The 16,253-nt window shown below is 45.8% G+C and overlaps 1 protein-coding gene across 1 annotated transcript; it reads right to left on the minus strand.

Annotated features, from left to right (window-relative positions):
- Positions 1–63: 63 nt before the first annotated feature.
- LOC128304232 (integrin alpha-PS3-like) lies at positions 64–10,138 on the minus strand. Its single transcript, XM_053041392.1, has 7 exons — positions 9,981–10,138; positions 9,084–9,466; positions 8,317–9,015; positions 7,125–8,244; positions 6,192–7,059; positions 260–343; positions 64–180 (listed from the first exon to the last, which is right to left on the minus strand). Exons 1-7 carry the CDS (start codon positions 10,136–10,138, stop codon positions 118–120), a joined length of 3,375 nt encoding a protein of 1,124 aa, XP_052897352.1. The 3' UTR covers positions 64–117.
- Between the last annotated feature and the right edge of the window lie 6,115 nt (positions 10,139–16,253).

Below are 16,253 nucleotides of genomic sequence, written 5' to 3' on the forward strand. Positions count from 1 at the left end.
TAGAACTTTAAATATCTTTTTTATCAACAGTTAAACGACGTTGAATAAAACAAAACCGTATTCAATGTAATGAGTCAAGTTCTGACGTGTCAATAAGTATTTAATTTTAAATTAACGTTATATTTCAGAAACCTCTAGATCTTCACCATCCTTAGCAGCTGTACTGTCTGAAATATCGCTCTATGCAAAAAGAAAAAAAAGCAATTTTAATTTACCACATCAAAAGGTATAAAGTTATGTTACAGTATTGTGCCCTCACCTCGCAATTGATTTGTTGCATCTCGCGCTTCATGTGACGCTCGAAGAATCCCATCCGGTGCATTGCATAGGCTATGGCGGGAGCCTCATGGTGGGACTTTTGGAGGTGCTGCAAACAAACGACGCTCCGTGTTAATTCGGGAAAAAAATGTGCAAAAGTTGTCCAAAATAATTTGTGAAGTGCTTATTCGCTTAACTGGGAGCGAAATACACAAAATAAGTTAAAACTTGATAGAAAACGGTTAAAAACTGAGCTCAAAATAGTGAAAACTTTTCCATAAGCGGTGTTCAGACAATAACAACAACACCAGATACCCAGCTGGCAAAATTTTCAAAAATTTCGGTAACGGTCGTTAGTGCTCGAAAAGTGCTCGAACATTCAGAAATTCCGGGATATTTTGGGAGTGTCTTTGAGAAATTTGATCAAGTCGCTAGCAGCCCAGTAGAGTACTCAAAAGCTGCTCGATAGTACTCGAATTTTTTACACCAACGTCCTGAACAACACTCCCTACAACACACACCTGCTTGGTGTTTAAATGCATCATGCAGTCAGGGCTGGGTGATGATACCCGCCCTTGTACGAGAGTGTTAAGGTCAAGGACACGTTCGTTGCCTAGAGCTTCCTCTGCGGCACGCATGGAAGACACGCCCCCACCACCACCAACAGTCCGAGCGATATCACAGTGCTCCGTGGCTAACGCTGAGGAGAGTCTCAAACTCATTTCCTCCAGCGATGAAGGTGACGATGACATGGACAACACGGTTGTCGAGGTTCCCGGAATTGCTCACATGGAGCTCGATGTGCCGTCAACGCGAATGAAGGAGATTAACTCGCAACCATCGGCCGAGAGCAACAACAACCAGCCGAGCGATTATACATCAGCAGCAGTGCTCCGTCAGCAGCTGCAAATTCGGGACAAACTGCAGGCGGAGATGCAAGTGGAGTTGGCTCGCCTCACAGCTCAGGTGTGCTCCCTGGTGAAAGAGCTCAGTAACACTCGTAAGGAGCTGGAGCTATACCGCCAAGGCACACAAGTGGTGACCAACCTCCAGGCGCAGGCTGCGTCGCAGCAACAACCTACATCTGCTCCCACCGTGCGCCGACGTCGACATCGTGCTGGCCGACGAGAAAAGGAGCGTCGAGCACTGAAACAGCTACACCAACAACAGCAGCAGCAGCAAAACCTACGGCAGCAGTCACAAAAGCAGCAGCAACGTGGACAGCAGCAGTATCAGCAGCAGCAGCGTGGACAGCAGCAGCTTCAGCAACAACCACTGCAACAGCAGTCCCAGCATCTGCTGCAAAAGCAAATGCCTTCGCTCTCAATACCAGGCCTGATCAGCATACCTGCTCCACTTACAGACGGTTGGTCGACCGTGGTAAAGCGACGCCCTGCACAGCAGCAGCAACAACAACAGCAGCGCTCGCAGCCGCAGCAGTGCTCGAAGCAGCAACTCTCCCAGCAGCAACATCAGCGCTCACAACAGCAACGGCAGAAACAACTTGCCGTACCGCGTCGTAAGGTGAAGGCGGACATGATTGAGGTGGCACCGGCCAATGGTAAAACATGGATGGATGTTTACTGCAAGGTGCGCAAGGGTCTAGAAGGGACGGAAGTTGCACAGCATGTGCAAATGGGGACCCGAACGCAGCTCTCCTATCTTCGGTTGCCGTTGTCCAAATCTGCCAATAGCGAGGACGTTCTCAATGTCGTGCAGGACATCGTCGGGGAGGACGGGAAGGCGCGCATCATAACTGAGATGGGGGAGGTCTACCTTAGTCACCTCGACCCCATGGCGGAGAAAGAAGACGTGCTCACTGCCATCGAGAGCAAACTCGGAGCGAAGGCGGGTGCTACAGCATTCCATCTTTGGACCATCTTCAACGGTACAAAGCGAGCGCGAATTCGTTTGCCTCTCACGAAGGTCGCTGAGCTAGTTGGCAAACGCCTGTTTGTTCATGGATGCGCTTGCCTCATTCAAGAAGTGAAAGACAATCCGTTGGAGCGACAGCGCTGCTACCGGTGTCTGGAGTTCGGCCATGTGGCACGCAACTGCCGGGCGCAGGCGGATCGACGAGATTGGTGCATTCGCTGCGGAGGTAAGGGTCATCCCGCTGCCACTTGCACCGAGGAACAGAAGTGTGGAATTTGTGGTGGACCGCATTACATCGGCCACAGAGATTGTGCCCGAACATCAGTCCGATGTTCGGTGTAAGAGTGTTGCAGGCCAACATTGGACATGGCAGGATGGCTCAAGACCTTGCACTTCAAGCAGCGAGGGAACTTGGCGCCGACGTGCTGCTGCTGTCGGAAGTCTACGGGCCACCTGCCAACAATGGGAGATGGGCGTTCGACCAGTCTAGGAGCGTAGCTGTGGTAGCCACCGGAAGGCACCCTATCCAGAGGGTGTGGAGCAGTCAGGAACCTGGTTTGGTAGCGGCCCAAGTTGCGGGCACTGTTTACATCAGCTGCTACGCTCCACCACGTCTGATTGCTGCTGAATATGAGCGCTTCTTGGAGGCTGTGGAATTGGAGGCCATGTCCCACTCTAAGGTCATCGTTGCCGGTGACTTTAATGCCTGGCATGTAGAGTGGGGCAGCGCGAGGAACAACACTCGTGGCGAAGAATTATTAGATGCCATGCAAGCCCGAGGCTTACAGCTGCTGAACCGAGGAAGCACCCCTACCTTTACAGGAAACGGGATAGCCGGTCCAAGCATTGTAGATGTGACATTCGCCAGTAACACCATTGCAGATCCGAGCACGTGGAAAGTGACCAGCCGATATATTGCATCGGATCATCGGTTAATTTTATTCGAGGTAAGGCAACCGGACTCTCCACATCAACAAAGGAGTACGCAACAACATCGGAGACGACGACAGCAACTGCAAAGACCGCCGAGACAAAATGAAGCGTCTGACCAGAGGCGTGTCTTACACGCTGGCAGACGCTTTAAGACTTCGCAGTTTAACCCGGCGGCCTTTCTCCTAGCGCTGCGGGCCGCGCGTTTCGACGAGAGGGGAACAACAGCTACTGGTATGGCAGACGCGATGACCGATGCGTGCGCCGAAATCATGCAACGAGTGCCAACTGCCTACCAGAAACCGAGCCGAAACCTGTTTTGGTGGACTCCCGAGCTCGACCACTTACGAGATGCATGCAATGCGGCCTATGGCCGTGTGTTGCAGACCACCGATCTGCAGGAACGTAGTTTTGCCGCAGCTGAGCACCGCACGGCAAGACGGGCGCTCGAGTTGGCGATTAAGACCTGCAAACGACAGATGTTCGACGACTTGATCGACACGGCAGTGGACAATGCATTCGGGGTTGGTTATAGAGTCGTCATGGCTCAGCTGCATGGCGCTCGTGTCCCACCGGAGACCGATAGAGCGGAAATGGACAGGTTCGTGGGGGATTTGTTCCCAGAACACCAACCGGTCGCCTGGCCAGAACCCAATACTGTTGAACAGAGCTCCATGCGAGCAGTGACAACGGAGGAGTTGCTTGACATCGTTGGTTCGATGTCAACCAATAAGGCGCCAGGACTCGACGGAATTCCGAATGCGGCCATCAAAGTAGCTGTTCGGGCGTACCCGGAGGTATTTCGGCGTGTGTATCAGGACTGTCTTGACAGTGGCACGTTCCCGCCACATTGGAAGAGACAGCGCCTTGTGCTTATTCCCAAACCAGGGAAACCTCCGGGGGAGAGCTCCTCCTATAGACCATTGTGCATGCTCGATGCATTAGGCAAGATTCTGGAGAGGCTCATTCTCAACAGGCTGAATGAGCACCTGGAAGATCCTGATGAACCGCGTCTCTCCGACCATCAGTACGGGTTCCGTCGAGGACGATCGACGATCAACGCCATTCAACAGGTCATCGAGGCAGGACGTACAGCTATGTCCTACAACCGCACAAACCAGCGGGACAAGCGCTGCCTATTGGCCGTAGCTTTAGATGTACGCAACGCCTTTAACACGGCCAGTTGGCAGTCCATTGCCGGAGCTCTGCTAGATAAGGGAGTGCCGCCATCGCTGCTTACCATCTTGGGCAGCTATTTCAGTGACCGCTGTCTCGTTTACGAGACGAGCCAGGGCCCTGTTGAGCGTCGGGTCACTGCTGGAGTTCCACAGGGGTCTATCTTGGGCCCGACCCTGTGGAACGCGATGTACGATGGGGTTTTTGGAGTGCAGCTTCCCGAAGGCGTGCAGACCATCGGATACGCAGATGATTTGCTGATATTGGTACCAGCGACAACACCGGCAGCCGCAGCAACAACTGCAGAGGAAGCAACCAGGGCAATCGGCGAGTGGATGGCGAGACACTATCTGGAGCTCGCACCCGCCAAGACAGAGACGGTGCTCATCTCTAGCTTGAGGCACCCTCCGGTGGTGTCCATCAACATCGGTGGCGTGGTTGTTCGGTCGTCCCGGTCTATTCGGTATCTTGGTGTGCAGTTGCAGGACCATCTGTCGTGGTTGCCACACGTTCGGCACGCGACGGAGAAGGCGATTAAGGTGGCCAATGCTGTCACCCGCCTCATGCCAAATCATCGAGGTCCAGGTACCAGCAAGTCGCGATTGCTCGCGGCAGTTGCGGACTCGGTAATGAGGTATGCAGCGCCAGTATGGCACGAGGCACTGGATAGGCAGGAGTGTCGCAGGCTTCTGCGGCGAGTACAGCGGACGACGGCCAAAAGGGTCGCCAGAACGTTCCGGACAGTGCGGTACGAGACGGCAGTGCTGTTGGCTGGTCTTGTCCCAATCTGCCGGGCGGTGCGAGAGGACGCTCGGATTTTTGAGCGACTCCATGCTGCCGATCGCACCGAGGCCTGTACTGAGATTCGGCGCCAAGAACGTGAACGGACCATAAATGAGTGGCAAGCAACGTGGGATGAGGATGCTGCTCAAATGGATGCGAGCCGGTTCGTACGGTGGTCACACCGTGTCTTGCCCGATGTGCGCGCCTGGCATACACGCAAGCACGGTGACGTGACCTTCCACCTGTCACAGGTACTGTCTGGTCACGGTTTCTTTCGTGACTACCTGTGCAGGATGGGGTTTACGCAGTCCCCGGAATGTCGGCGGTGCCCGGGAGTGCCGGAAAACGTGGAGCACGCATTCTTTGAATGTCCACGTTTTTCGGAGGCAAGACAAGCGCTGCTTGACGATCATCAACGGCTGCCGACGCCTGACACCATCGTCAATTACATGCTCCAGTCATCACAGAACTGGAGCAGGGTGTGCGAAGCAGCCCAGCGCATCACAACCACGCTGCAGCGTGAGTGGGATCTTGAGCGGACAGCGCTTGCTGCTGAAGGCGAGAGAGCTGCAGCTGAAGCCTTAGCCGATCGCGACGCTGTTGCGACTGCCCGCAACGAGAGGCGCAACGCGGCCAGAAGGGCACAGACGGTGCGTCGCAGAGAGGAAAGGAGGGATTCGCGGCCCTCTTCACCACCTTCCTCGCCAACAACAGCGGCCAACCGGGCAGTCATAAGGGAACGAGTTCGGCGCTTCCAAGATCGTCGCCAGGTGGAAGTAAACCTTCGGCAGCTATTCGCTGAAGAGCAACCTGGAGGTCTCACTGCAGCGGAAGCTTCTGCCGCAATGGAGGCGGAAACATCTTCTCGTTGATGATGATAAAAGGAAAAAAACATAGTGAACAATTCGTGATGGCCCAACGGGGCAAAAAAAAAAAAAGGGAGCACTAGTTCAGTGCTAGGCGTAAATAGAGAAAGAGAGAGGGGGAAAAAAGAGGATGCCCTAGGCATTAATGCGTTTGCTGCAAGGCAGCATTAACCCCTTGGCCAACCTAGAACCCTCGCGGGTCAATGGCCAGGGGGAAGGGTAAGGGTTTATTTAAATTGTAAAACACTTAATAAAATAAAACCCTGCTGTTTATAAAAAAAAAAAAAAATAGGCTATGGCGGCTAACAATATCAGACCCCCGAACGACGACGACACATAGATCCAGATCGGTGTACTAACGCTTGCATCCCGATACACGACCGTGTACGGATTGTTCCGTGCAATCCGGAACGTATCCTTCTCCATGTCCGACGGCTTTTGCAAGTCACTTAGTATCTGCACCACGAAAATGTCTTCCTTGTCCTGCAGACATGCCTCGATTGCGTTCAGGTTCAGCCTGTACTGCAACTCCAGAAAGATGGGTTTGTTGGCTGCAGGAAAGCGAGGCAGCCACATTTGAACCTGCAGGCACTCGACGATAGAAAGGTTCTGTGCGCAGTTAAAATAAACGGTCCGTAGTGGTGGCAAATCGTCCAGCTGAGCAGCGCCCAAACTTTGCCGTACAGGTTGCAGCCAAAGGTTGGATCGTTTCTGGCGCGCACCGTCCTCGGCCAAATTGTGCCCAAATGGATACTCTTCATGTGGGAAATCAGATGACATGCTATACTCTGGGTTTGAATTCGTGGATTTTTCCATGTTGCTTGGACCATCAAATTCATCGATTTCTCGCTTTGGCACTAATGGCTCTGACTGTTTTTTCACGTAAAAACCAAACGTTTGTTTCAGTAATTCCTTCCCAGAGTTCGGCTGAATCCAGTCAACTTCCAACGGTGTATCGTTATAGCTGCTTTTTACGCTTACATCAGCAAGTCTTACAATTTGACAGCTTTTCTTTCCACCAAGATGGGATGGCGTGTAGCTAAGCGGTATGTCTACCAGCAACAAGGCACCGTTCAATGCACTTGGTCCGTTATTGTGCAATTTTATAAGTTGAGTTACATTCATCATGCCCGATTGTTGACCTAGACTTGCTTCTCGTGGTAAAGTTTTACTGTAAATGGTAAAATAGCGGTAGGATTAATGATAGAACCAAAAGAGACTATCAGGTCCTCTTACCTTACGATGTCTACGTGGCTAAACTCTAGCAAAGTTAATCTCTCCTCCATGTTGTTATCACGAGGCCATTGTTCTTTGCTGGTGGTTAATGCTTCAAAATGTATGTTCACATATCCAACAGCAGCCTGCAGTTGTGTTACATCAAACGTGAGTGAGTATTTAATCCGCGCCAAGGTTTTCAGCGGTAGACCACCATTTAAACTGCACAATACGCTGATCAGATCTCGTCCGATCGGAGACTGCTGGCATTCTGTTGAAGGGTTGCTTAGTCGAAGCAATGAGGACGTGGTAACGTTCAGTTGTGGAAGATATGCATTTTCACCCGCATTTTCAATGTCCACTTCCAGGGTCGCTGTTTTTGCACTACCCACTACGTACGGTGAAACTATATCAACCCAACGGATGTGTGTAATTTTCAAATCCGTGACACATATTTCCTTCCTGCAGCCGGTTTTGAACGGGATGTGCTCCTGGACGCGATTAAAATCCTGCGGATCAAGAATCGCACAGTGCTCACAGAAATGGTTGCCATTCTTTGGAGGCGTCGCAGATGGGGCTATACCGAACTCGACCTCGATTGCGATGGGTTTGTAGAGTGTGGTTGGTGATGCGTTTACCACGATGTTATACTCCAAACATAAAGGGTCTCTTCCTATTGTTACCCTTTTATGATGTTCGCCAGGATTATTTCGATTACTGACCGAAGCTCGTCCCATCTGGATATCAACGTCCAGCGTGTACTGCAGCGCAACGGGGAATGGTACACCTGCAGGGTAGTCCGTGGACCAGCAGATAGCTATTTGAAAGACTCCACCTTCAGCGAGCAGTTCTCGCTTTGTGGAATTAATTCTTGCTTCGACCCGAACAATTGGATAAGAGCGGAATACGTACACGGTCTCTCCATTCGGAGCTCCAACGGCCAGATCCGTGAAATTATTACCGTCGATGTCGACACCGCGAGAAAGTGCGTGACCAAACATGAGTGGGTGTCTCGATGGCGCTGGCACTTGTGTTGGGGATGGAACCAATCTTTGGCTTGGGCGCGTCTGAATTCCATTTGCAGAACCAAGAAAAATGTAAACGGCTCCATCCTCCTCAAATGGTGCACCGATCGCAATGTCTGGAAAGCATTAAGGGAAGTGTGGGTTATTGATGGCCTTGAATGAGCCTTGAAGCGAATGAAATCCCTTACCGCCATATCCATCTCTGTTGAGATCCCCAATTTTGCCCAAACTCGTTCCGAACCTTCCGCCCAGCTCATACGAACTCATCAGTTTGGTCGGCTCATCGAAGTTCATTTCGCCCAGATTGAGCAGTACGTACACGGCACCATTATCGTGATCCTTCGCGCGACTGTGCATCGGAGCACCGATAGCCAGATCCGGAAACCCGTCACTGTTAAAGTCCTCCGTCAACAGAGAGTAGCCGAAGTACTCGCCAAATTGTTGCCCGGTGAATGTTCGATACCGAACGATCACCGTCTCGAAGATGGTGCGATTGTCGACATAGTCGAAAATGATCACTTCTCCATTTTGTTGACGGGCCTGTGGAGCACTTGCCACATATAAGACTTTTTGAGTTCCGAGAAATCGGCCCGAGCTGACCGCGTACCCGAAGTAGGAGTTTTGCGGGACGTTTGCGTACATCGGATTCGGCACAACGCATTCATGAGCTAAACGACGTCTCCTGTTGAATTCTAGGTACACATTGCTACTAGACACCGGTTCGTTGTTAGTTCTTGTCGACCGTTGGCGGTAGCGAAGAACAGTGCCTCTCCAATCCATAACACCGGGTGCTCCGATAAGTATCTCATCCCCGTCGTCTGTTACATGCAAACTGAAGCCTTGTTCAGCGTACATATAGTTGTACTTTCCATACTTCCGCTGTTGTGCTTAATTTAAAAACGGTATTGAAAGTAACGTGCACTGTGGCAGTTTAGCAGCAAATTGTGGTTCTTACCTTTAACACGAAGTGGCTTTATTTTGTACAAATTGTTTGGTTCATCGGTGCGGACGATACCCTCGGTGAGATAGCAAATCCCGTGCAAAAGATACGCTATCTCGACGTTGCCTTTAAGCTGTGGAGCACACGCGACAAACCAAGCGCCATCGGAACCGAGTCCGTCCACGGTTGCTCCCAGCATTTGGTGTTCTTTCTTCTCCGATCGAATCTCGGCATGGTTCGTATAGTAGTCCTCATAATTAGTGTCACCCTGTCGATCAAGGCGAAACGGGACACAGGTTGAAGCGTTCGCGAAGCTACATTTGTAAATAGCTCCCGTTTCGTTAATATTTCTCTGATATTCGAAATCTGACTGTGCTCGTGGTGCTCCGACTATTACGCTGAAAGGGGATTATAAGCTTCAATCAGTTCGTTAACTACTAATATACATTCTATTTGGTTTAGGAAGAAGTTCCACACCATTAATTGAAATATCGAGGGAAAACCTTAACACCGCTGGTACCTGTCTGAAACTACATTCTTTGGGCAAACATCATTTTCGAACAACTTCACTCAATTTTGTATTACAACAAGAAACTAAAAATTCACTTTAGAAATTTTCGATGCAACTACCACGTGATCCTAATGATGAATTTTTTTATCGTTAGTTCTGATGCTTGCTGGACTGAAATAGACATCTGCTCATTGTTCGACAGATAGTTACTCATCTTGTGCGAAGCTTCAAAGCAAGAACTATCAAGGAGGCAGAGCATTTATCGTTGCGTCTCGCAGTGAAAGGCGCAACGACCGGTTTAACTATACAAACAGTTTTTTTTATCACGCACGCTGTTCCGTTTCCGGGAAGACAATGCTACTCATAGGCACTGTAATTGTAGAGATGAATAACCAACGTACCCGCTCGTTCGCAGGTTGACAGAGAATCCAAAATGAGAACTTCGTATCGGCGTTATAAACGTTTTAAGAACTGGATGATTGAACACATAATTGGCGGTGGGTGATAAATTGAACCCCTGCACAGTCCAGACACACGTTAAGATCACCATTGAGATCATTTTTTTGAAGAATTTGGAAATTTTTGTGCGTTATTAAAACTAAACAGCATATAAAATAGATTTGTTATCAATGAACTCTACACAACGATCTTTTCACACAACTTGTACGAAATCCAAACTCTTTTTCACATCGCAAAGACGTCTTTCGTCGGCGAATCTGCAAACAGAACTAACGCACTTGCCCGTCTCGGTAGACAGTATTGATAACAGCAGCAGTTTATCAAACACATGGTTGAAGAAGTTTTTGCCACACACAAGATCAGCTGAGCAAATGTGATCTTGTGCGGGTTGAGTCACTCTTGCACGGGGTGCAAGCATCTGAAGCTGTTCGAAATTTATCGCTACAATACATGTACAATATGCATAAGGAGTATATTAATCATAACTAACCGTTTACAACACAAACAATGCAATTTAAACACTTTCTAGAGAAGGAGATGTACTACTGATGCAATAACCAGATTTATTATAAGTAATGTACGAAATCTTTTAATTTTCATATTCCTATTTTGAATTTTAACCGGTATGGAGGTATTGTCTATTATTCAAATTACGATTTGAGGAACACACAACATAAACAGTTGAGTTGATGTGATGACTCAATGTTATCTTACTGCGCACACGCCAGATTCGGTCTTTACCTCCATTTGAAAAATAAAAATAAATGTCATATAACTTATTTTAATTGATTTTTTCTAGTCTCTCCAAAAACTTGATAGAAATCACCATCTAATAAGGAAGTTTATGTAGAATTTGTAAAATTATGTTTATCGTTTTTTCCTCTTTATGATACAATTTATTTTGAAACGAGTATCTCGTTGGAAATTATTTTTAGTCTATTTAAAAAAACTATAATAATTAAAAACTTCCTATCGTTATTTTGAGATTTATAAAAACAAATATTTCTGGAGACACACCAACTATCATATGATTGGTATGTGGAGATCTCGTACTTTCTCCTGCAACGTCTTGCATGTGCCATGGGATTAGTAACAAAATTTATCTTCTGTGAACATTTATGAACCTCGCTAAGATATATACATTTGAAGCTCTGTTATATTACACACGGCGAATTTAGGTAGTGATGTTTCTGGTAGACAGCATATATTTTATATATTTTATATATTTTATATTATTATATTTCATATTTTTATATTTTATATTTTTATATTTTTTTATATTTTTTTTAACCAGAGAACACTGTTTTACTGTTATAAACAGCTGTAGTGATTACTACTATTTTATTACGTTGATCGCTTTATTGATAAGATCTGTCTACGCAGACTTTTGCACGACGTGAGATAGCGAATCGCGATATCGTTCATATCGCAATCCTTATTATCCCTAATCTCTTCGGATGCCAACTCAGGGTCTTAACTTATTTTAGTTCAGTTCTGTTTTTCTAGTTCGTAAGAACAGATCTAACGCCGCAGTCACTTCATAGTTAAAGCTGCAATGAGTGTGTTTAAAATTTGTATGACATCACAAATATATTTACTCAACGCATTCACAACTGTATGTACTAGCGCCATCTGGTTGTTTAATGGACATTAGTATGACTAATATGTCGTGTTGACACGCCTTTTAATACTCATTTCAAAATAAAACCAAATTACAGCTCTATGCAAAATAACATGGACAATTTTATACGATGGTCGTCCGTCCGAACCAGGGCTGAACCAGTATGGCACGATAAGTTCCATCACATAATGATGTTGTGAAATTAAGCGGACAGTTAAAATAGATAAACTAAAATACTTCCTCGCTTTGGCATTTTTCATTATCAATTAAGCAGACCGAAGAAAAGTTTTTTTTTATGTTTGTGTTGACAATATGATCTTGGAAAAAGTTATTCATTAAATTCAAAAGAACTCTTAATTATATTGTATGTATCTGTCCTGCAATCTTCATTGCTTGCCTAATGTACGATCATATCTTATATCTTTCAAGACCAAAGACCATTCGAATCGCGAGTAGTGTGTAAAAATTTTTGTATAAAGATGAAGAAAAAACTAATGAAGAAAAAGATGTTTACTATTATAGAGTGTCTCAGCTAGACAAAACTCGAATTTGATACGCTTTTGTTGTTGGTAGATGGACTTATAACAGCAGAGTCGTGCTAGTTTAGAGTTCAAACTGTTAATTCAAAGTGAAACTGTGAGTCTCATGCGCCGGTACATTTATTTTTAAAAACATGCCATACATTTCCTCGGAAAGCGGTAAGAGATAGTGTCTAAGCCGTTCACTGTTCTCATCGGGTTACTAAATCGGTTGGTGAAAATAGAAGCTGGAACATCGAAGCAGTTCGGAACGCAATTTGGAACTGCCATTTCGAACTATAGTGGAATATAGAAAAGAACATAACAGAAGAACAAAACTTCAATTTTCTCATATTATTTTCGAATTACACTTACTCTTACTTGGACACTATACATACTGTCTGCATCTGCGTTTAGAAACTGCCCAGCTCAAAGTCGCTATAAAAATAACAAACAACAACATGCAGTTGCCAACATGGCTCTATTGAAGTAATTGTCTACAATTTAATACAGTAATTTATTATAATTAAAAAAATACGATGAAAAAGCTATTAGAAAAAATAACTGAACTATCAGCATATCCACGAAGAATTTATGCAAGCTTTCATGGTAGTTCATGCTCCTGTTTTAGTTCAAACTACCCGTCAGCATTGCGGTACGATAAGTATGTGCGGCACGAACCGGCTACTGCTTACTTCCTATTTTCTCACACCTCTACGCATACGGAACGTTATGTAAATGAGAAGAGTAATAAATCCTGCGCTGTGTGTGAATTTCCTTACCAACGCTAGCTATCTCTAACTCTTTCCCTCAACGGGTGCAGATCGTCGGTTCCCTCAATCGCTTGATCAGGAACCAGTTGATCGATGTCCCACAAATCATGTCTTTATTTAAGAAGGAGGATAGAGCGTGGAGAATGGAGAGATCAAACATCACAACAAAGTTAGGAAGATCACCGAGGTGAAGAAGTGAAGAGCAAAATCAAGCCACTGGGAATGTTGGACCAACAATGCAGTAAAGCTCGAGCGTTATGCACCTTGCCTATCTAATGATTTCTCGGCCACACGTGGAACGTGTGGGCCGCACGATGGACCCACTTTCGGGATTGCACTTTCTTCGCTCGCTCGCCGTCGCTCTCTGTTGTATTTCCTTCCTTACACTACTGTTCGGATGGCTACCGAGAGAGTGATGGAAGTTGCATCATCGGATGAATATCAATTGCAGCAGCTTTCAACCTTTTGCTTTCTGATGCAGTCGAACAAGAAGTACATTTTTGCATGTGTGTTATGGTTTGCTCATTACACAGCCCTGGGAGCTATTGTTTCTCGCGAGTTCCAAATGAGGTGTAGCCGATGAATGAGACGCGGAGTTTCGGAGGTGCATTGGCGTTAGATGCGGCAGTGTAATGCGTTCCGCATTGCGGGTTGTTGAGGTTAATCTTTGGATGAAAGGGAGATTGAAAATTACACGATATGTGTTGTGCGATGCACTTCGACCTAGACATCCGCGTGAATTAGAGTAGCGAGTTATTGGATCGAGTAAAGAGGCGATGAATGAAAAAGTCGAACAGAGATGACTCTTTTACCACACTTATGGAACTGTTGTAAAGTAGTACACTTATTAGGCCTTCATTTAACCAGCAAGTATCATGGCTCAACATACCGATTTATGTTCAGTTTGGAGTAGAAAAGTGGCTGTGAATAATTCCAAAAAAATTTTTTTTTTTATTTAACGGAAGAACGGCCAGGCCGTATATCTAACTCCAAAAAATTATGATCCAAGAGAAAATTTAAAAAAATATATTTTGCGATAGCAGCAAGTGTTTTGATAAAAAGTAAAAAAATATGTTTTAAGTTATGTTATGTTTTGTGGATGAGTTTTGTTGCTTAAGTGTTAGCAACCGATTGTAGAAGGGAAAATAGGTCAGGGTCAACATTGACAGTTTGGATTTTCAGAGGTGCTAAATAGTATTGAATAAGAAGAAGAATTAAAAATGTTATTCTTAAAATAGGGCTAATGCATAGTTTTGTACAAAAGGAGAATTATTTTACATTGCTCTTAATTAACATGCAGCGAAAGGTTAACCATATCACTTAATAACCTAAGTAAATAAAACGTAATACACTTCTAGTTTTGGATGATTTCATACGGCATTGAACGCATTTGTGGTGTGCTTATACCTAATAATCATTTCGTGTGATATATCAGATATTTTTGAAGTACTTTTTTGTGCATCATCGTCTGTGTTGTTTCGTTGATTGCGTGATGTAACCTGAGATATATTAAACAATATGACATTTATTTAAGGTTCTTCTGTTTGCTAACATCTTCTACTGGATGATTTGAAAGTATTCATTTGGTGAGATTGCAATGGTACAGAAAAATGACACGACAGTAATATAGTGAATCATTGAACCCACTGCACACTCTCTTTACGGTGGCGATGAGGACATGCAACGATTATGTGCCACGATGCACACGGTGATCCACATAATCGTACACGCTTGTGATCGCGCCGGCCAAACGGCATCGATTGTAATGCATCCGAAATGCAGCCGCACGGGTAGAGCGACGGATCGGATCGGTTACCCGGGGCACGATTCGTTGTGCATGCGTGCACTCGTCATTGCTGTTGGTGGCCCCGAAAAGTGCGCACAGTTTACGAGGCTGCTAATTAGTCCTGGCCATGCATGCCATGCGAACGTTGCACAGTGGTACGATGTGGGTGGTTGCGTGACAGCTGCTGCCTGGTGGGAGAAGGGGTTGAAATTTTCCTCAAAACCTGAACCCAATTATATCTTCTCCACGTCGGCTGAACGGGAGTAAGTTCCCTTTCGTTTGGAATTGGCTAGGAAAAAGGTTGCGTTACGAAACAATCCTAACTTATGTGTTAATAGATCTGCACGTAGTTAGTGCACAAATTGAAGCAATGGACGTAACTGTGAAAAGGAATAAGACATTTCAAAAGAAATCAATTAGCCTGATATTAACCTATCGTTTAGGAACTGATAAGTTCACACGGGGTGGTAAACATTATTGAAAGATCGTTATCTAATAATCACCCTCATATTTATTATAAATATGCGTTGTAACATACCAGTTGCTTTAGAATTCATAGCGTTCCATGAAAATGTAAAATTTTTATATGATCTTGAATAGGGAAGTTCAATACAACATGAACATACGTTATACGAAGCGATAAATAATTATTTTGAACTTATATTCTTCTTATTTTTTAGCATTGTTCCCTATATTTTTCGAACTGATCTGTATTCGTTCTCTTTTTTCTTCCCGCGATAGAATTGCATAACCTTCAGTGGTTCCTGTCATGTTTATGCACCACTTCTCATCTCATGGTAAAAAGCCGCCTATAGCAGGGGAATAAACTTCCAGTAATCAGCTACTGTCCTTTGCCGCCATAAGTTAACAGTGCTGAAATAGCAGTGCTTTCCTTCCTGTAATAGTAATAGTAACGCTGCCAACAAGCCTCAACTGCATTGTAACGCGAACGATTAGCCAGCCCGATTGCGTTCGCTAATCGGATCGAAAGATTTAAGCGCCCGGTAGGGCGAGGAACGGTTCAGACGGGCGCAACGAACAAATGGCCTCCCCGAGACATGGGGTGATTATCGAAAACGCAATAGATTACACGTATTTAAACAGCTCCACATTTGCTGCGTTGAAGAATCGTTAATCATTTCGGTGGCGGTAGCGCATGAGCCAGCCGGTTGCGAACGTTAGCGCTAGTGATTGTACTTTAATGATGACATAAAATCGACTTTTGGGACAGCAACCGAGTGTGATTGCAGGCGCATTCGCTTCCTGGCTGGTGGACGGCTGGACATAATATTGTCATGCAAATCGGGCCAACGGGCGAATTGGAATTGGGTAACGATATCGGTACCGGTTGTCGGTACCGGTGTTGGAATCGTTTCCCGGTTCGCTTTCGAGTACCAATTTTCTGTTTTCACCAGCTTTTTGTCCGATGTTGCTCCGGTGCTGGTTCGTTTTCATAAAGTGGAGTTGGATTTATTTTCGGATTAAGTGTTTTATTATAATTACCTTTGTTTCAAAAT

Source organism: Anopheles moucheti, chromosome 3 (assembly GCF_943734755.1).
Source record: "Anopheles moucheti chromosome 3, idAnoMoucSN_F20_07, whole genome shotgun sequence".
In the NCBI taxonomy this organism is placed as follows: Eukaryota; Metazoa; Arthropoda; class Insecta; order Diptera; family Culicidae; genus Anopheles; species Anopheles moucheti.